The sequence below is a fragment of the Copadichromis virginalis genome, linkage group LG18 (genome assembly GCF_057382275.1).
Source record: "Copadichromis virginalis isolate Kocher_CV1m ecotype Utaka linkage group LG18, C_Virginalis_male_GT1.1, whole genome shotgun sequence".
Taxonomy (NCBI): Eukaryota; Metazoa; Chordata; class Actinopteri; order Cichliformes; family Cichlidae; genus Copadichromis; species Copadichromis virginalis.
In genome coordinates, this window is record NC_140635.1 from 284,093 (window position 1) to 305,991 (window position 21,899).

The 21,899-nt window shown below is 41.9% G+C and overlaps 1 protein-coding gene across 7 annotated transcripts in view; it reads right to left on the bottom strand.

The window, feature by feature from the left end:
• Window positions 1-17,610: 17,610 nt before the first annotated feature.
• Window positions 17,611-21,899, bottom strand: part of amph (amphiphysin) — a 49,282-nt gene continuing 44,993 nt past the window's right edge. For all 7 annotated transcript variants that reach the window (XM_085438758.1, XM_085438764.1, XM_085438761.1 and 4 more), the window contains 4 exons: window positions 21,354-21,404; window positions 19,154-19,342; window positions 18,933-19,034; window positions 17,611-18,825 (listed from right to left, as the gene is read on the bottom strand). In XM_085438758.1, coding sequence (XP_085294884.1) covers window positions 18,721-18,825; window positions 18,933-19,034; window positions 19,154-19,342; window positions 21,354-21,404 — 447 coding nt within the window. In that variant the 3' untranslated portion in view covers window positions 17,611-18,720. The remainder of the gene's footprint in view (window positions 18,826-18,932; window positions 19,035-19,153; window positions 19,343-21,353; window positions 21,405-21,899) is intronic.

The following is a 21,899-nucleotide window of genomic DNA, read 5'->3' on the forward strand; positions in this document are numbered from 1 at the left end:
GGTCACCTGGGGGATGGACCGTGCACGTCCTCCTGCCTTCGAAAGAGGGGGGAGGAGTCAGTCTTCATTCCCTAACCCCCTAACCCTAACCCCCCTAACCCTAACCCCTAACCCTATTTGGCCCTAATCCCACCCACTTGAATACTAATTTGTCCCAAAACCCTTAAAAAATGAGCCCCAACCCATATTCTGGCCCTAACCCTAACCACTCCATTAATCTGGCCCTAACCCTAACCTAATTAACCAAAACCCTTAAAAAATGAGCCCCAACCCATATTCTGGCCCTAACCCTAACCACTCCATTAATCTGGCCCTAACCCTAACCTAATTAACCTTAATCTGGCCCCAACCCTATTCCTTACTTTAGCCCCAACCCACGTGACAAACCCTAACCACTTGATGTTCTGGCCTTAACCCTAATTAATTGGGTTCATAATTCATAATTAAATATTTTTTGATTTGGCCCTAACCCTAATTACTGGATAAAAATTATTTACAATTAATTAAAAACACTCAATTCATGACTTACAACAAAATACTACATACACAATAATAAAAAAATACAGTAGACATGGTTAAATGTGGTTAAAAAATTGTTTCTACGATTATAAATTATTTACATGGTTACAAAGTTAAAATCTTTCTAAAAATATGTTTTTGCCAGGGAGGAGTGATTAAAAAATACATTTGTAAAAATTCTATTCGAAAAATTAAAAGCGAAAGGGTAAAAACACTAATTTGGCTTTCTAAAACTAAATTCAAACTGAAAAAAAGTGGGAGGGTATAAATAGAAGGGGAAGGCACTCGCTGCTCATTTCATTCCAAGCCATCGGACAGAGCAGACCTCTGAGAGCAAGCCTGTTTTTCATTTGTTTTTCTGTGTGCCTGGCCTGAAGAAGACCTTCACAGGTCGAAACGTTGCCACATAGGCACACAAATTCATTTATTTGGCCTATTAAAATTTGATTTCTTTTTTCTTTAATAACTAAAAGGTTTTTTTCAAAACCAATTCATTTTTTTGTTTTATTTCTTTAAAAATTTAAGTTAAAAATTACATATTTAAGTTAAAGCTTTAAAAATTTACTTTAAAATTTTAATTTAAACTTTGGTAGAAAAACCAATTTAAAAAAAACACTCGCCTCCATCCAACTCACCATGGTTGGATGGACTTCTGACTGGACCCTGGTGCGCCATGGCGGACGCCGTGGACAATCCAAGGTCCAGGCCCCTTACCGAGGGATGGCCCGTGCACCGCCCGCCTCCAATTGGAGGAGGGGCCCAAACACTCATCCTAACCGGCCTGCGCCTCCCTTCGGTACCTCAGCTAGATATCTGGGACCTCAATCACGGTCCTACGCTTCAGTGACCCGACACGGAATTTTTGGTTCAGTTGCCGGACCTCAGCGCTTGAACCAAGGCCGTCAACGGCAACCCACGGACCCAAAATTTGCCAAGTTGGTCAGACAACTTCATTCGGTCATCAAAGTGGTCCACCATTTACAGAACGTTTCCCAGGAACCAGGGAAACCTGAACCTGTCATGATCTCTCGCATGGTCGAGACCCTGTCCACCATGATTAAGCCTGCATGCCCCAATCGAACAACAAGGGACTTGATTGACGGCAATGCCAGGAATTGGGGACATACCACACTCATCATTCTTGAGGATCATTACACAACCATATTGGAAGACGTTTTGTCAGAACTCAGTGGGACTCTGCCATCTGACTGGCAAACGGCCTTTGAGGTGGCCACCAGATGGGCAAAGAAAAACTTGCCCCGAATCACCCAGGAGGTGATCGACCATGCGGAGGCATTGGTTGCAACATGTACCGAGGTGGAAATGGACCTCGAAACGCAACCAACACCAGTTCCCCTGGACACGGAACAACGGTCAGAAGACGTACATGACCCACCACAACGGGCACGCCCACAGAAACGACCACAAGTGCGTCCTCCACGGGCTAACTTTGTCACCATCGATGCCCCACATGTCCAGAAAAACCGGACAGTGGCAACTATGACTGGTGATGTGTCTGAGGGGACACCAGAGCCCCCCCAAGATGGACAGGCTGAACCAAGTGTTCAGGCTGCCCCACTCATGGAACATAGCGACCCCAGGCCCGAAAGACAGGGGAGGAGGGCCCGTCGGGGGGTAGTGGTACAGGACGACAGTTTTGACTTTGACATAGTGAACATGGAGGGGGAGATAGACGGACTGGGTGCCACTTGTGCACAACGTCCATTGCCACAGTTTGAGCCCCTGGATGGGGAGGAGGGCAATAGGCTAGGCGGCACTCCTCCATTGGTCCCCGCTGTCGCTGGCACACGTCCCCAACCGGGAAACCGAGATAGCATTCAAGTGTCGGCGATGGTGCACCTGGACCCCACTGCGCACCAGGATTCACCTGACCTGGAGTGGAGTCCATTGTTTGATAGAATAGAAGATGGCTCAGGGGAGGTGACGAGTACCCCACTGCAGTTCAAAAACAAAGTCACGCGACACATTAACACTGATAGGAAAATGGTCGACTGGACCTTGAGTGTAAACAAAAAATGGTTGATTGTAGGGGATTCGAACCTCGCCCGGATTCCCCCATTCACAATCCGTGACCTTCAGGTAGATAGTTATCCTGGGGGTAATTTCAGACACGCACAAGCCTTTATCTCGGCCGCAACATCCCAAGTGACAGTGGAAAAGGTGGTCCTCGCATTTGGGATCAACTGTAGGTTGCAGAAACCGAAACAGACTGCCATCAAACAGATGCAGGCGGCAGTAAGGGCAGCCAAACGGAAGTTCCCTTACTCTGAGATATGGGTTCCGGTCATCAACTTCTCCACTCTCTTGTCCAGTGAGGAGCGGACCAATCTCCGGATCTTGAATGGACACATTGAACGGAATATGCCATTCATTCCAGCCTTGGACTACAACCACTTCCGCACCGAGAGTGATTGTGTGCACTGGACTAGGGATACGGGCCGGGCAATGTTGGACCATTGGGCGACTTATTTAAACTTGAACCCCCGTTAAGCCCCTTACAGGACGGGAATGAGGGAGTAATGCCCCTTCTCTCCCAAAATGTAATGGTCTTAGCCAAAAACTTTACCTTGTCGGACACGCAAAAGTCTCTCCTAAACAGGGGGTTGACCTTTGTTCCGACGATGGACTTTAATTGGAATCAGAGAACTAAATTTGAATTTGACATGCAAAATTACCACCGGAGACTCAAATTGGCTGCATACTTCAGGAATTCGACAAAACAGCATAAGGTCTCATTTCCCATGGCTAAATCTCATTGGACACCACCTGCAGAGAAGCTGCCGCCAGAAATCAATTTCTTGGTTAAAAAAGATCAAAAGGATTTTAATAAACACTTTAAAAACTATACAGAGAAACCGAATTTGTTACCAGAAGAACAAGACGCATTACAACAATTGATGAAAAATACGCACATAGTGATCAAACCCGCGGATAAGGGCAGTGTGGTGGTGATCCTCGATCGGGATCAGTACATAAGGGAAGTCGATCGCCAATTAAGTGATAAAATATATTACACCAAATTAAAAGAACCAATTTATTTAAAAACTGTTCCTGAAGTTCATAGGATAATTGATGATTTGTACGATAAAAAATACATTAATGACAGACAACGACAATATTTGAAGGGTGATTGTGAACCCCGGCCACGTCGATTTTACATCCTGCCCAAGATTCATAAGGATCCAATAAAGTGGACAGTGCCCTTCGAAATTCCTCCGGGTAGACCCATCGTCTCTGATTGCGGAAGCGAGACATATCAGACCGCCAAATTTATTGATTACTTTTTGACTCCACTGTCGATGAAGCATCCGGCATACCTCAAAGACACATATCATTTCATCAGCATAATTCATGGATTAAAAATTCCAGTGGGGTCCTTCTTTTTCACCATAGACATAGACAGTCTATACACGAATATAGACATCAGGTCAGGACTGTCTACTGTCGAAAATGTGTTCTTGGAGTATCCAGATCCGGACAGACCGGACACGGAATTGTTACAGCTTCTAGAAATTAATTTGACCAAAAACGATTTTGAGTTTAATGGGGAGTATTTCTTACAAATTAAAGGCACGGCCATGGGCAAAACTTTTGCCCCGGCCTACGCAAACATCTTTATGGCGGACTGGGAGGGGAAAGCCCTAGACAAGTGCCATAAGAAACCTCTCCATTATCTCAGATATCTCGATGATATCTTTGGAATTTGGACTTATTCAAAAGAGGATTTTGCAGATTTTATCCAAATTTTAGATGCCCATGATCCGTCAATTCGGGTAAAGTACGAAATAGGTGAAAGATCTATCCATTTTCTGGATACGACGGTGTATAAAGGGGAATCCTTCAATTCGGACCAGAAATTGGACATCAAAGTTTATTTTAAAGACACTGATACACATGCATTATTATTTAAAAACAGTTTCCATCCGAAACACATCTATAGAGGATTAGTGAAGTCACAATTAATGAGATTTAAAAGGATTTGCACGAAGGACAAGGACTTTCGGGAAGCTGTAACCATTCTCTTCAGGGCTCTAAGGAGCAGGGGTTACTCAAGGCCCTTTTTGAGAGAATGTCTTAAAACCTTCCAGGTCTCTAAACAAAGAGAACAGAAGAACATTATTCCATTAGTCACTGATTTTGCAACTATGACTGGAAGGTTTCATCACAAATTTAAGAACAATTACCAATTGATCATCAAAAATTCGGGTCTCTTACAGGATTATTCGGTTATTTCGGCATATAGGAGACATCAAAATTTGAAAGACATTCTGGTAAGAGCAAGATTACCATCTGTACAAGCATTTCAGAAAAGGAATACCCTTTCGGGAATGTTTGTGAGACTCAAATTTGTGCGAAATAGGGTGAAAAAGACTATTTTTGAAATCAAACAAGTTTTTTCACCGCACACAACCAATTGCATTTATCTCATATTTTGTGCGAGATGCGGTAAGCAATACATTGGACAAACCAAAAATTCAATCCTTCTTAGAATGACCCAACATAGATTTAATGTGAGAAACCAAAAGAATGTTCACATTCCGTTAGTTCACCATTTTGTTTTGCATGGCTTACAATCAGTCAGAGTGTCGGGAATCCAAAGCAACTCTTCCTGGACGGAAGTAGAGAGAAAGAAATTAGAAAGGCGTTGGATCTATTGGCTAGATACCAAACAACCTCATGGATTAAATATTAAAAGCAATTGAAATCTGAAGGTAAATTAAGCCCCACCCAAACACTGAATCCTAACCCTAACCAATTTGGCCCTAATCCCACCCACTTGAATACTAATTTGTCCCAAAACCCTTAAAAAATGAGCCCCAACCCATATTCTGGCCCTAACCCTAACCACTCCATTAATCTGGCCCTAACCCTAACCTAATTAACCAAAACCCTTAAAAAATGAGCCCCAACCCATATTCTGGCCCTAACCCTAACCACTCCATTAATCTGGCCCTAACCCTAACCTAATTAACCTTAATCTGGCCCCAACCCTATTCCTTACTTTAGCCCCAACCCACGTGACAAACCCTAACCACTTGATGTTCTGGCCTTAACCCTAATTAATTGGGTTCATAATTCATAATTAAATATTTTTTGATTTGGCCCTAACCCTAATTACTGGATAAAAATTATTTACAATTAATTAAAAACACTCAATTCATGACTTACAACAAAATACTACATACACAATAATAAAAAAATACAGTAGACATGGTTAAATGTGGTTAAAAAATTGTTTCTACGATTATAAATTATTTACATGGTTACAAAGTTAAAATCTTTCTAAAAATATGTTTTTGCCAGGGAGGAGTGATTAAAAAATACATTTGTAAAAATTCTATTCGAAAAATTAAAAGCGAAAGGGTAAAAACACTAATTTGGCTTTCTAAAACTAAATTCAAACTGAAAAAAAGTGGGAGGGTATAAATAGAAGGGGAAGGCACTCGCTGCTCATTTCATTCCAAGCCATCGGACAGAGCAGACCTCTGAGAGCAAGCCTGTTTTTCATTTGTTTTTCTGTGTGCCTGGCCTGAAGAAGACCTTCACAGGTCGAAACGTTGCCACATAGGCACACAAATTCATTTATTTGGCCTATTAAAATTTGATTTCTTTTTTCTTTAATAACTAAAAGGTTTTTTTCAAAACCAATTCATTTTTTTGTTTTATTTCTTTAAAAATTTAAGTTAAAAATTACATATTTAAGTTAAAGCTTTAAAAATTTACTTTAAAATTTTAATTTAAACTTTGGTAGAAAAACCAATTTAAAAAAAACACTCGCCTCCATCCAACTCACCATGGTTGGATGGACTTCTGACTGGACCCTGGTGCGCCATGGCGGACGCCGTGGACAATCCAAGGTCCAGGCCCCTTACCGAGGGATGGCCCGTGCACCGCCCGCCTCCAATTGGAGGAGGGGCCCAAACACTCATCCTAACCCTAACCCCTAACCCTAACCCCTAACCCTAACCCCCTAACCCTAACCCTAACGTGTTTTTGTTTGTTATTTTAGTTTGTTATTTTAGTTTGTTATTTTCGGGGGGGATTTCTTTTGATGTTTTTTCATTTATGTATTGATTTACTGGCCTAAAAAATTAAAAACCTAGTATATGGACTATCATAAATCTATAACCTAAAAATTGGATAATTTATGGATAAAAACAGTTTAAAAGCCTAAGAATTGGAAATAAAAACGACACAGAGACTAAATTCATTGAGCAAAGACAAATTTTATTAAAAAACAGTTAAAAACCTAAAAAACAGGACAAATAAAACACAAATTCGGCAAAATTAAACACAATTTGGTACTTACCTGAACCTGAAAAAGAAAAGGACGGTACTTACCTCGATTCGGATCTGGGGATTGCCGGATACGGTAGATGGGGTGGCGATAACGTAACGGGTCTCGGGAAGGGTCATGGTGCGGAGCGTGCACATACTCCTGCCCTCTTAAACGAGGGAGGAGTTTCAATTTCCCCTAACCTTACCCGCCAGGTCCTGCCATGGACCCGCTGGGTTTCCCAGATTGACTGGGGCCCGTTGCCGAAGCCATTTCCATTCCTTATCCGGTTACCCCTTACCTCTATTCTGCATCTCGCTCAGGATGCCTAATTGAATTCCTCTGACCCCTAATTTGGACCCCAAATTTGATCCCCAATGCCGAGTTGGCCTAGTCTATCCCCATCCCACATCCTTACCCTAACCTTAACCAAGCCCCATGACTAATGCCCTATCTTTAGTCCCATCCCCAGCCTAAGCCCTGACCTTAACCCCAACCCCAATGCTGACCCCTTTGTGCAGGTACCCCAATTCCATCCCCAGTTGCGGATGATGATACCCCAAGAGAGGGAAAATAGAAACCCAAGAGAGGGAAAATTAGAAAACATCCCCAGTTGCGGATGATAATACCCCAAGAGAGGGAAAATTATAGATGGGCCACAGAGTCACAGAAATAAAGCCAAAGCAAAGACAAATATAGGCCAGAAAACAGGGACTGTCAAGGGAAAGTCAATGGAGGGGAGAAGAGTAAGGAGGGACTTTAAGGCAAAAGGAAGGGATTCAGGGATTAGGAGACAAAGGGAAGAAGGCAAAGAAAAGGTAGGAAAGGAGAGAAGGAAAGAAGGGAAGCAAAGGATTAAGTAAAAGCAAGCAGCAAGAAAAAAGAAAAAGGAAAAATCAGAAAAAGAAAAAGAGAAAAACACAAAAACCGAAAAAAAGCAAAGTGACGTACATCCGGTACTTTCAGCGGCTGCTGGAGGGAGGAGCCACAGCACATATAAAAGGAGGGGCAGAGAAGAGTCTCTTCATTTTGATTTGGCCAGCGACGCATGTGCACAGCCTGAAGAAGGCACAATCCAGCCGAAACGTAGCTACAGCCATGCGTCAGCACTAAAACGTGTTTTTGTTTGTTATTTTAGTTTGTTATTTTAGTTTGTTATTTTCGGGGGGGATTTCTTTTGATGTTTTTTCATTTATGTATTGATTTACTGGCCTAAAAAATTAAAAACCTAGTATATGGACTATCATAAATCTATAACCTAAAAATTGGATAATTTATGGATAAAAACAGTTTAAAAGCCTAAGAATTGGAAATAAAAACGACACAGAGACTAAATTCATTGAGCAAAGACAAATTTTATTAAAAAACAGTTAAAAACCTAAAAAACAGGACAAATAAAACACAAATTCGGCAAAATTAAACACAATTTGGTACTTACCTGAACCTGAAAAAGAAAAGGACGGTACTTACCTCGATTCGGATCTGGGGATTGCCGGATACGGTAGATGGGGTGGCGATAACGTAACGGGTCTCGGGAAGGGTCATGGTGCGGAGCGTGCACATACTCCTGCCCTCTTAAACGAGGGAGGAGTTTCAATTTCCCCTAACCTTACCCGCCAGGTCCTGCCATGGACCCGCTGGGTTTCCCAGATTGACTGGGGCCCGTTGCCGAAGCCATTTCCATTCCTTATCCGGTTACCCCTTACCTCTATTCTGCATCTCGCTCAGGATGCCTAATTGAATTCCTCTGACCCCTAATTTGGACCCCAAATTTGATCCCCAATGCCGAGTTGGCCTAGTCTATCCCCATCCCACATCCTTACCCTAACCTTAACCAAGCCCCATGACTAATGCCCTATCTTTAGTCCCATCCCCAGCCTAAGCCCTGACCTTAACCCCAACCCCAATGCTGACCCCTTTGTGCAGGTACCCCAATTCCATCCCCAGTTGCGGATGATGATACCCCAAGAGAGGGAAAATTATAGATGGGCCACAGAGTCACAGAAATAAAGCCAAAGCAAAGACAAATATAGGCCAGAAAACAGGGACTGTCAAGGGAAAGTCAATGGAGGGGAGAAGAGTAAGGAGGGACTTTAAGGCAAAAGGAAGGGATTCAGGGAGTAGGAGACAAAGGGAAGAAGGCAAAGAAAAGGTAGGAAAGGAGAGAAGGAAAGAATTAAGTAAAAGCAAGCAGCAAGAAAAAAGAAAAAGGAAAAATCAGAAAAAGAAAAAGAGAAAAACACAAAAACAGAAAAAAGCAAAGTGACGTACATCCGGTACTTTCAGCGGCTGCTGGAGGGAGGAGCCACAGCACATATAAAAGGAGGGGCAGAGAAGAGTCTCTTCATTTTAATTTGGCCAGCGACGCATGTGCACAGCCTGAAGAAGGCACAATCCAGCCGAAACGTAGCTACAGCCATGCGTCAGCACTAAAAAGTGTTTTTGTTTGTTGTTTTAGTTTGTTATTTTAGTTTGTTATTTTCGGGGGGGATTTCTTTTGATGTTTTTTCATTTAAATATTGATTTACTGGCCTACAAATTGAATCCTAAAAATTGGAACATCCTAAATTTATAACCTAAACATTGGATAATTTATGGATAAAAGAAGTTTAAAAACCTAAAAATTGGAAATAAAAACGACACAGAGACTAAATTCATTGAGCAAAGACAAATTTTTATTAAAAAACAGTTAAAAACCTAAAGAACAGGACAAATAAAACACAAATTTGGCAAAATTAAATATAATTTGGTACTTACCTGAACCTAAAAAAGAAAAGGACGGTACTTACCTCAATTCGGACCTGGGGACTGCCGGATACGGTAGATGGGGTGGCGACAACGTAACGGGTCTCGGGAAGGGTCATGGTGCGGAGCGTGCACATACTCCTGCCCTCTTAAACGAGGGAGGAGTTTCAATTTCCCCTAACCTTACCCGCCAGGTCCTGCCATGGACCCGCTGGGTTTCCCAGATTGACTGGGGCCCGTTGCCGAAGCCATTTCCATTCCTTATCCGGTTACCCCTTACCTCTATTCTGCATCTCGCTCAGGATGCCTAATTGAATTCCTCTGACCCCTAATTTGGACCCCAAATTTGATCCCCAATGCCGAGTTGGCCTAGTCTATCCCCATCCCACATCCTTACCCTAACCTTAACCAAGCCCCATGACTAATGCCCTATCTTTAGTCCCATCCCCAGCCTAAGCCCTGACCTTAACCCCAACCCCAATACTGACCCCTTTGTGCAGGTACCCCAATTCCATCCCCAGTTGCGGATGATGATACCCCAAGAGAGGGAAAATAGAAACCCAAGAGAGGGAAAATTAGAAAACATCCCCAGTTGCGGATGATGATACCCCAAGAGAGGGAAAATTATAGATGGGCCACAGAGTCACAGAAATAAAGCCAAAGCAAAGACAAATATAGGCCAGAAAACAGGGACTGTCAAGGGAAAGTCAATGGAGGGGAGAAGAGTAAGGAGGGACTTTAAGGCAAAAGGAAGGGATTCAGGGAGTAGGAGACAAAGGGAAGAAGGCAAAGAAAAGGTAGGAAAGGAGAGAAGGAAAGAATTAAGTAAAAGCAAGCAGCAAGAAAAAAGAAAAAGGAAAAATCAGAAAAAGAAAAAGAGAAAAACACAAAAACAGAAAAAAGCAAAGTGACGTACATCCGGTACTTTCAGCGGCTGCTGGAGGGAGGAGCCACAGCACATATAAAAGGAGGGGCAGAGAAGAGTCTCTTCATTTTAATTTGGCCAGCGACGCATGTGCACAGCCTGAAGAAGGCACAATCCAGCCGAAACGTAGCTACAGCCATGCGTCAGCACTAAAAAGTGTTTTTGTTTGTTGTTTTAGTTTGTTATTTTAGTTTGTTATTTTCGGGGGGGATTTCTTTTGATGTTTTTTCATTTAAATATTGATTTACTGGCCTACAAATTGAATCCTAAAAATTGGAACATCCTAAATTTATAACCTAAACATTGGATAATTTATGGATAAAAGAAGTTTAAAAACCTAAAAATTGGAAATAAAAACGACACAGAGACTAAATTCATTGAGCAAAGACAAATTTTTATTAAAAAACAGTTAAAAACCTAAAGAACAGGACAAATAAAACACAAATTTGGCAAAATTAAATATAATTTGGTACTTACCTGAACCTAAAAAAGAAAAGGACGGTACTTACCTCAATTCGGACCTGGGGACTGCCGGATACGGTAGATGGGGTGGCGACAACGTAACGGGTCTCGGGAAGGGTCATGGTGCGGAGCGTGCACATACTCCTGCCCTCTTAAACGAGGGAGGAGTTTCAATTTCCCCTAACCTTACCCGCCAGGTCCTGCCATGGACCCGCTGGGTTTCCCAGATTGACTGGGGCCCGTTGCCGAAGCCATTTCCATTCCTTATCCGGTTACCCCTTACCTCTATTCTGCATCTCGCTCAGGATGCCTAATTGAATTCCTCTGACCCCTAATTTGGACCCCAAATTTGATCCCCAATGCCGAGTTGGCCTAGTCTATCCCCATCCCACATCCTTACCCTAACCTTAACCAAGCCCCATGACTAATGCCCTATCTTTAGTCCCATCCCCAGCCTAAGCCCTGACCTTAACCCCAACCCCAATACTGACCCCTTTGTGCAGGTACCCCAATTCCATCCCCAGTTGCGGATGATGATACCCCAAGAGAGGGAAAATAGAAACCCAAGAGAGGGAAAATTAGAAAACATCCCCAGTTGCGGATGATGATACCCCAAGAGAGGGAAAATTATAGATGGGCCACAGAGTCACAGAAATAAAGCCAAAGCAAAGACAAATATAGGCCAGAAAACAGGGACTGTCAAGGGAAAGTCAATGGAGGGGAGAAGAGTAAGGAGGGACTTTAAGGCAAAAGGAAGGGATTCAGGGAGTAGGAGACAAAGGGAAGAAGGCAAAGAAAAGGTAGGAAAGGAGAGAAGGAAAGAATTAAGTAAAAGCAAGCAGCAAGAAAAAAGAAAAAGGAAAAATCAGAAAAAGAAAAAGAGAAAAACACAAAAACAGAAAAAAGCAAAGTGACGTACATCCGGTACTTTCAGCGGCTGCTGGAGGGAGGAGCCACAGCACATATAAAAGGAGGGGCAGAGAAGAGTCTCTTCATTTTAATTTGGCCAGCGACGCATGTGCACAGCCTGAAGAAGGCACAATCCAGCCGAAACGTAGCTACAGCCATGCGTCAGCACTAAAAAGTGTTTTTGTTTGTTGTTTTAGTTTGTTATTTTAGTTTGTTATTTTCGGGGGGGATTTCTTTTGATGTTTTTTCATTTAAATATTGATTTACTGGCCTACAAATTGAATCCTAAAAATTGGAACATCCTAAATTTATAACCTAAACATTGGATAATTTATGGATAAAAGAAGTTTAAAAACCTAAAAATTGGAAATAAAAACGACACAGAGACTAAATTCATTGAGCAAAGACAAATTTTTATTAAAAAACAGTTAAAAACCTAAAGAACAGGACAAATAAAACACAAATTTGGCAAAATTAAATATAATTTGGTACTTACCTGAACCTAAAAAAGAAAAGGACGGTACTTACCTCAATTCGGACCTGGGGACTGCCGGATACGGTAGATGGGGTGGCGACAACGTAACGGGTCTCGGGAAGGGTCATGGTGCGGAGCGTGCACATACTCCTGCCCTCTTAAACGAGGGAGGAGTTTCAATTTCCCCTAACCTAACCCCCCACCCACTACCCTGTCCTTACCCTAACCCCATTGCCCCCCTCCCCCCTCCCCTTCTAGCCCTAACTAAGGGAGCCCTAAAAACCTAAGCTAAGCGAAAAAAGACAAGAAAGGTCAGAAAAAAGACAAAGTACAAAAGGAAAGGATTTACAGGAAGGGGGTGCCATAACAGAAAAATACAGAACAGGACGGGATGTCTAAAGAGAAGGGGGTGCCATTTAAAGAAGTAAGAATAAATAAAGAGCAAGAAAGAGAATAAAGAACAAGAGAAAAACTAAGGAAAAACAGAAATACAAAGAGAAAGATAAAGAAAAACAGAAAGAATAAAGAACAAAAAGAATAAAGAACAAACAGAAATACAAAGAGAAAGATAAAGAAAAACAGAAAGAATAAAGAACAAAAAGAATAAAGAACAAACAGAAGTACAAAGAGAAAGAGAAAGAAAAACAGAAAGAACAAAGAACAGAAAAAGTTTGAAAAAGGGAGAGCTAAAGCAGAAAAAACTGAGAGTAAAGAAAAAACTAAGAAACAGAAAAAGTTAAGAAAAACAGAAAGGAAAAAGAAAAGTATAAAAGGCCAAGAGTGGCGAAACAGAACACAAAAGCGGGTGGGCCAGCCTGAGGAAGGCTCAAGAGAAGCCGAAACGTCGCGAATGGCCCACCACAGTGCACTACACCCGCTTAGGGTAATTTTTTGATCAGGGGGCACCAATACCAGTCCCATGGATGGACCGTGCACCTAGGTTCCGGCATAGCCGGGCCTATTCTTTCCCCACACCCAAACCCTAACCCCTAACCCAATGACGGACCACGTCGCGGGGGACTGGTCGCCCTTCGGTGAGAAGGAGCAGCAGCCGGAGAGGGAACCGACACCTTCCCCTCCTCTGGAGCCTTTACAACTAACGGAGCCAAATCTGGAGACTCCGAAAGACCAGAGAGTGTGCAGACTCTTTGCCTCGCTCCAAGAGACAACATGCCAGACACGACCACTTTCCCCCTCTACCCAAACGCCACAACCTGATCAGGTGTCACACGCTGAGGTGCTGGACCTCACACAGGGGGAATCCACCCCCGTTAAGGCAAGGCGCATTGGCCCTGTGAAGGTGTTGAAACCACAAACAGCTTCTCACCTGGGCCCACCTCGCAGCGATTTAGACAGACTCAACTCCTGTGTGCAAACTCGACTCCAGGTTCAGACAACAGAAGGATCACCACCTCCTCCACCATCTCTTCCTTCTTCACCAACCTCACCGGGACAGCAGGTGCGGACCCCGACTAGACATCCCAACACGTACAGGAAACTAACAGACTGGCATCTACATGTCAGGGACCCCTGTCTCATCGTTGGCGATTCTAATGTCAGCAAATTGCCTCCTTTTGCGGCCGATTGCCTGCAGATTGACAGTTTCCCAGGTGCCAAATGGTGGCATGCAGAAAACATCCTGCAGAAGGCCACTTCTGACACTACGGTGACAAGTCTGATCCTGTCATTTGGCATTAATAACAGGTCCCAGAGAGACAAAAATGTGCCTGTTCTAGAACTGAAGAGAGTCCTAAAGGCAGCCCGGGAGAAATTCCCTGAGGCAGACATTTATGTACCTGAGATTAACTTTTCTTCTGCTCTTCCTCAGATTGAACAGGACACTTTACTGTACATGAACACGTTCATTGCAGGTTTAAAAGAGCACATTCCAGCCCTCACCCCAGACAGCTTCTCCACAGAAGATGATGACGTTCACTGGTCACATGAAACTGCAGAGGCAATGCTTCAGCACTGGGAGCAGTATGTAAATGGGGAATCCCCATAAGCCATAAACAGGAGGGGTCAAGTGATTTACATGTTGTAAATGGTGTTATGAACTTGTCCAAAAAATTCCGTCCTTCCATTGCTCAGCGGACCCTACTGAATAGAGGCCTGACTTTTATCCCCACAAAAGGCTATAACAAAAATCTAAAATTACAGTGTAAATATGACATCCAGCAGTACCATAGGAGGATCAAATTGGCTGCCTTTTATGGAGATAAAAATGAGACTCGATCTCAGCCCTTCACTCCAAAATCATACTGGTCACCACCCAATGCTCAGCTTCCATCCCAAATTCTTAATTTGATCAAAACAGATAATGAATATTTTCAAAACCACTTTAATGTAGGACGACTTAAGTCCAATTTGACAGTAGAAGAGATAAAGGCCCTAACAGAATTGAAAGGAAACAAACAAATTATCATTAAACCAGCAGACAAAGGAAGCGCAGTCATAATTTTGGATAGAGAACAGTATTTGGAGGAAGGCTACAGACAATTGAACGACAAAACATACTATTTGAAACTAAAAAAACCCATTTACCACGAAACAGTACCACTAGTGGAAAAGATTATTAATAATTTGAACCAAAAGTAATTTATAAACCTAAAACAAAAGACCTATTTACTGGGCTCCGCTGAGCCAAGAGGAAGGCTTTTTTACATGCTGCCTAAGATCCACAAGGATCCGGCGAAATGGAGTGTCCCCTTTCAGGTGCCCCCAGGGCGACCAATCGTTTCAGACTGTGATAGTGAGACGTATTATACAGCTGAATACCTGGACTATTTCCTGACTCCTTTATCCACAAAACATGCAAGCTATATCAAAGATACATATGATTTTGTGGATAAAGTGAAGCAAATAGAAGTCCCCATTGATGCTTTTCTGTTTTCCATAGACATTGACAGCCTTTACACAAACATTGACATTGGTGAAGGCATTGACTCCATTAAGAGAGTCTTTCAAAGATACCCGGATAAGAAAAGGCCAGAAAAAGAATTACTACAACTTTTAGAAATAAACCTCACAAGGAACGATTTTGAATTCAATGGTGACTTCTATTTACAAATCAAGGGGACGGCTATGGGGAAAAAGTTTGCCCCAGCATATGCAAACATCTTCATGGCAGAGTGGGAAACTGCTGCACTAGATAAATGCATAAAGAAGCCGCTGCATTATTATCGCTTTTTGGACGACATATGGGGTGTCTGGCAACATTCTGAGCAGGACTTTGAGATGTTTCTTAAAATTTTAAATGACCACAATGCTTCTATTAAGCTTAAATCAACCATCAGTAAGACCTCTATTGATTTCCTTGACACAACCACCTTTAAGGGCACAAATTTCATAAATGACCACAAATTGGACATAAAGGTATTCTTTAAACCCACAGACACTCACGCCCTACTATTTAAAACAAGCTTTCATCCCAAACACACATTTGCAGGAATTGTCAAATCCCAACTGCTTAGATTCCACAGAATCTGCACACAAAAATCTGATTTTGGAACTGCTGTCAAAACCCTATTCTCTGCTCTCTCCACTAGAGGGTACCAGTGGTCTTTCCTAAGGAGGTGCTTCAAATCATTTCTGCTGACAAAGCCAATTGATGTTTCCCCTTTACTTCCAGTGGTCATCACTTATGCCCCTTGCACCTGCAAATTGGTCAGGGCTATTAAGAACAATTTTCAAAACCTGTCTCGAGATGTCCAGACACTCCATACTCACAGAGTGATTGCTGCCTTCAGGAGGCATAAAAATCTGGGTGATCTCCTCATTCGAGCGCAAATCACACCTCTCTCTGTGCCTAGACAGAGACATCAAGGGCAATTTTTCCAACATCATAGGTTGGTGCGAAGCCACTCCAATGGTCAGGTTTTTCTGTCATTGTGTAAAGGGACCCCGAGGTCCAAAAACTGTATATATTTGATTGCATGCAAGAGATGTGGGATCCAGTATGTGGGAGAAACTGGTAACACACTGCTCACCAGATTCACTCAACACAGGTACAACATCACACGGAAAAAGAACACTCACACTCACCTTGTCAAACACTTTTTATTGCATGGCTGGGATTCTGTCACAGCTACAGCCATTCAAATCAACTCAAGGTGGACAACACAACAGAGATGGAGAGCTGAGAGGATTTGGATAGCTAAACTAAATACAGTTTATCCAAATGGCCTCAACGAAAAGGGTTATAGGAGGTATTAATACAACAACGTGTATATAGTTAACATTCCATTACTTTCATGTGTGTACTTATGGACATTTTGTCACTGCACTGGGGACCTCGCCTTTTTCAGGTCTCACAAGGGAGCATCCTGGCCTTGAAATTGGCCCTAACCCTAACCTCAGTGACCCCCAGAATAATTGGCCTCCTGCCCTAAGCCTAACCATTTGCCAATCTGATTGGACACGAGTTTGAAACCCCACTGGTGGGGTCCTGGACGCCTGAGAAGGGAGCAGGTATGGTCTGTGCATTGGAGCACGGCCCCCTTCGGGGACCCTTCGGGGACCGTGCTCCCAACTTTGATTTCCCCTAACCCTGCCTTCGGCAATCGAGTCCTCATCTTACCTTCTCCTAACCAGGGGGGGTTAATTAAAAATTAAAAAACCTTAAAAAAAGAGAAAAGAGCGGAGGAAAAACCCTAAAAAAACTTACCTGTTTAAAAAAAAGCCTGTATAAAGGAAAGAAACAAGAGGGGAAAATACTTACCAGAGAAAAAACCTAAAGAAAGGAAAATACTTACCTGTAAAGAAAAAGCCTGTATAAAGGAAATAAAGAAAAAAATACTTACCTGTAAAAGAAAGCCTGTATAAAGGAAGACCTCATATTTAACTGGGCTCGCCTGAGGAAGGCACTTCTATGCCGAAACGTCGCGACAGCCCACTAGCTCTTACACCCTAGACATGGGTAATTTTTGGAACCGCCGGGCAGAGGCTCCTCGGCCCCCATTGATGGACAGTGCAGTCAGGCCCCTGGTGGCCTGTTATCACCTGAACCCTAGACATGACAATACTTAACCCCTAAAAACTCACATTTTGGCCCAAACTTGGCAGGCAGGTGCATGCTGCTACCAGGATGCCACAGAATTTGTGGATTCTAGGCGTTAGGGTTATTCAGTCATTTCCAGTGAACCCCGTTTTAGAGCTGGCTATAGCCTAATGTAAACCATTTAAATCTTTAAAGAATAATTAAAACATAATTCTAATAGCATACCCTTTTTTATCTTTTGACTGATTTCTAAACATTAAAGATACCATTTGGTCCAATTACTTGATTGAAACATTAATATTTTATTATTTATTTTATTAGCATAGAACCATATACAATATCAAACATGGAATTTACTATTTAATTCATTACACCAATATTATCTCAAGGCTGTGTGCATCACATAAAGGTCTACTGGGAGGCTTCACCTGGCTATCAAAACCAGTTTGATGAAGGTTTACATTTTCTAGAGTATAAGAGTAATTTTTCTGAAGCCTAAAAAAATAATTGCAGACTGGTTTGTTAATACCTTCTATTTGATGAAACACTTAAACCGCTGACAAAAAATTTCCTTATTTGCTTTTTTTTTTTCTTGTAACCAAATTTTCAGATGATATGCCATACACAAATCTATGCGTAACACACAAGAAATTCTTTATTTGTCATCTTTAGTATATGTACTTTGAATATTTAGGATTTTCATGCAGCATTTGCACTACTTTGTGTGCCAAAACCCAGACAATAAACATCAGTATCCCCTTAGCAGAACCAAAGCAACACGGGTCAGTGAGTTAGTTCATCATCACATATTACAAATGAAAGATCAATCACCACACACCCAATAATGATAACACAGAAAACATCAACAGTGATTCAAGAGTTACAGTTACAACGTGTCAGAAAAAAGAAACCCAAGTTTCATGTTGCACTCACAAACAAATCACAGCATTAAAGTTTCTGTAGTCTTTCATAGCAAAACAAAATGATTACCACACAGTGCAAAGACAGTTTTATCTTTTTCCTTTGTTTTCACCTGGTCACTTCAAGCTTTTTGTTGTTGAGTTATTATTGTTTTATATATAATTTCTATTTAAACAAAAGGCATATCTTACTTCCACAGGAGGGTGGAACATACTACCACACCATGCTTAAATCATCAGGGGAACTCGGAAGAGTACTACTCTCTCTCTTCTTTTTTTCCTTTTTTTTTTAACAATAACATTTCATTTTAGTACAGTTTCACCTGCCAGAGAAACTTTATTGTTTGTCCAGCAGACAGCTGCAGCAGGTACAACGTACAAGAAAAGGAATGGCTACATGCTGATTCAATGGCTGGGACACAGATTACTCATGTTTCTACTTATCATTTTGCCATGTCAGGGAACATCTTACTCCAAATGTTGAGTAAAGTTTTCTGGGAAAAGTCCTTTTTGAGCACCAGCTCCAAATGTTAACCAGTCGCTTTCCTTGATCCCTGTGAGCCAGCCAGCATCCTGCAGCAAACACACAAAAACATCAGAACAATCCTGTTAAGATGTTGTTTGTCATGTTGGTGAAGAACTTTTATTTATTACATTTCTGTGTGACCAGCTATTATCACCTGATCTTCCACTGAGGCAGTGGGAACCACCAAAACCACATCGCCTCTCTTCAGGTCAAGTTCATCTGAATTTGCAGCCTCAAAGTCGTGTATGGTCTCCACCTGCAGGTATCCATCATAGTTTACAGACATTAGACTCCACATTTTAACAGTTCATTAGAAAAGTCTTTTTCCTCCTCAATTGATAGCATAAAATATTTGCTTTTACTAAGAAGCCTCACCTTGTAAAGGAAATCATCAGGAAGTCCAGACGCTCCCCCAGAAGGACTGATATGCTTGATGTTCTGGTTTTCAGTTGTCACCCCATTGTCACTGATTGCAGTGGGAGAGATGATGTCAGCATCTCGGTCATCATCACCTTCGTTACTTGAGGCAGGCTCAATCACAACAGAAGGGATTGGCATATTTTCCTGCAGAGGACATTGAGCATTTAGTGATCACATCTAAAAACTTTCATTTCATATTTACAGCATCACAGCAGGTTACTGCTGCAGAGCATCTTGCAAAATGAAATGTCTCACTTAATTTCGCAATATTTTTCTATGGCTGAAAGACTTAGCTGATCTCAGCCCAGCAGGGCACTTTTACAGTTAATAAATTCAAAACAGAAGGCAGAGAGCCACAAACAAGCAGCAGCTGATTGTGCTGCAGTAAAGACCCGCAGAGCATCTCAAAAAGCAAACAACATTCTAGTGTAATGGTTCTACAGGCCGTTACCAACTGCAAATGATTTGCTTTCAAGTATTAAAAACAATTCTTATATCTGAAATTATGTCAGTTTTTCAGTTTTGAGCCTTGGTTTAGACCAGGGGTCTGCAACCTTTAACACCCAAAGAGCCACTTGGACCCGGTTTCCACGCAAAAGAAAACACTGGGAGCTGGGAATACTTTTTGAAATCTAAAGTGAAGATAACACTGTATATGTTGTTATTTTTACCTTTATGCTTTGTGTGAACAACTAAAGTAAGTAAGTAAAGTTTATTCATTAAGCGCTTTTCACAGACAGGCAGTCACAAAGCGCTGCACACAAATATTAAAATAAACAATACAATCAATAGACATTATACACAATGTAAAAGATCAAATGTAAATAATGTAAAGAATATAAAATACGTACAACAAAAGGCTTGTTTGAAAAGAAAAGTTTTTAACTGCTTTTTAAAAGAATCCACGGAGCAACTAAGGTGTGTTGCTTATGAAATCCACGAAGTGCTACAGAGAAAATTACCTTTTATTTATGTAATTAACACATTTTGAACTCTTAAAGAAATATAACCAAAGGAAAGACGCTGAACTAAAATGATCCAGCAGACAAAAGCTGCTGTGAGCCACCCTCATATCGCCTTTGTGCTTTTGGAGCCTTGACCTGACTTTTAAAAAATAACTGGAAAAAAGTACTATGCTGCTAAAAATGAAAAATGGATATTTGCAAAATTCTACCTAAATATGTATTTTAGCTGGTTAATGTGTGTGGCGGGGCGTGGTCTGCAGTGCCGCTGCATGGAAGTCGGACGCACCTGAGCGGCACCCGCAATCACGCCTCGCCGCCTTAAAGTCTGTGCTCTCTCTGCTGTTGTGTTGGTGTGTGTCGGGCTGTGAGCTGCAAAGCTACAGCCGGCTGTATGTGTACAGCAACCGTGTGTGAAAAGCGGTCAATAAAGAGATGCTGAAAAGCTTGTTCATGCAAGCATCGTCGGGTCTGCTGTGATATGTTTACAATGAGACTTGTGGTCCTGAACCTCTGCGCACAGCGTCTGCAAAACGAGGCTTTCATCTTCACGCAGGACTGTAAGCTGTCATCTGTGAGGCGTGAGCGGTGTTTGTTTTTAACGTAGTTCACGGTGGAGAACAGCTGCTGACATAATGTGGATCCGAAGATCCATAACTGGCCCACCTGGGGTTGAAAGTCTCGATAAATGCACAGCGTTTCGGCGGGTACACCGGCTTCCGCGAGTGTGACGCTTATTTTGAGCGATGAAAAAATAATACGATATAATTTTATTTTTATATTTCAAAATCACAGTAATCTTCCAATTTAGAACTACAAGTTAAAAAGAACTAAACACAAATAAAATACACTTCAGCTAAATACTTCTAATTTATTTTCCCAAACCACCCGGAGCCGCAAAATAAGGACTAAAGAGCCGCGGGTTGCCGACCCCTGGTTTAGACAAATTCCTCCAGTGAAAATGGGAAGTTGTGTAACAGTTAATGCATTACTTTTGTTAAACCCCTTGAATGAAAGCTGAAAGTCTGCACTTCAATCAGATCTTATTGTCCAATCTAAATTAAGGAACAATTTGTATGTTTGTAGAGCACGCTGATACGACAATTTCAGCCACTCTCTCTCACACACACACACGGGCATTGAGTTAAGTTTCATGATTTCTTCTGAATCTAAAGTGATGATGCTAGACTCACCGATGAAGCTGCTTCACTGGGAGAAGTTTTGGCCTGTTCAGCAGGAGGAATCTGTTTACAGACAGAAATCATTTCCATTTGAGAACATTTGTGTGGCCATTGAATGTTTGAACAAACATTTAATAATAACTTTTGCTCTTGTAAAATTAGAACTTTGACCTCCCTGTTCACATGTGAGAAAAGAGATATGAAACAGTGACCACCACCCTGAATTCAGCATGTGTAAAATCACAGAAAAAAATGAATTTTGTTTCAAAAAACGACCAACGTAGGGGTCAAACCATTATTCTTCAAGGTCTCTTTCAGAGAGCTGCATTCATTCTCATCATTTCATTTCAACACTTCATCCATCCTCTTCAGGGTCATGGGGGGGCTGGAGCCTATTCCAGCTGTCTTCAAGTGAGAGGCAGGGTACACCCTGCACAGGTCGCCAGTCTGTCCCAGGGCTAACACACAGATGCAGACAAGCATTCGCACTCACATTCACACCTATGTTGTTCAATAATTGTTGCCGATAAACAGTAAAAATGACAGTGAAAGCAAACA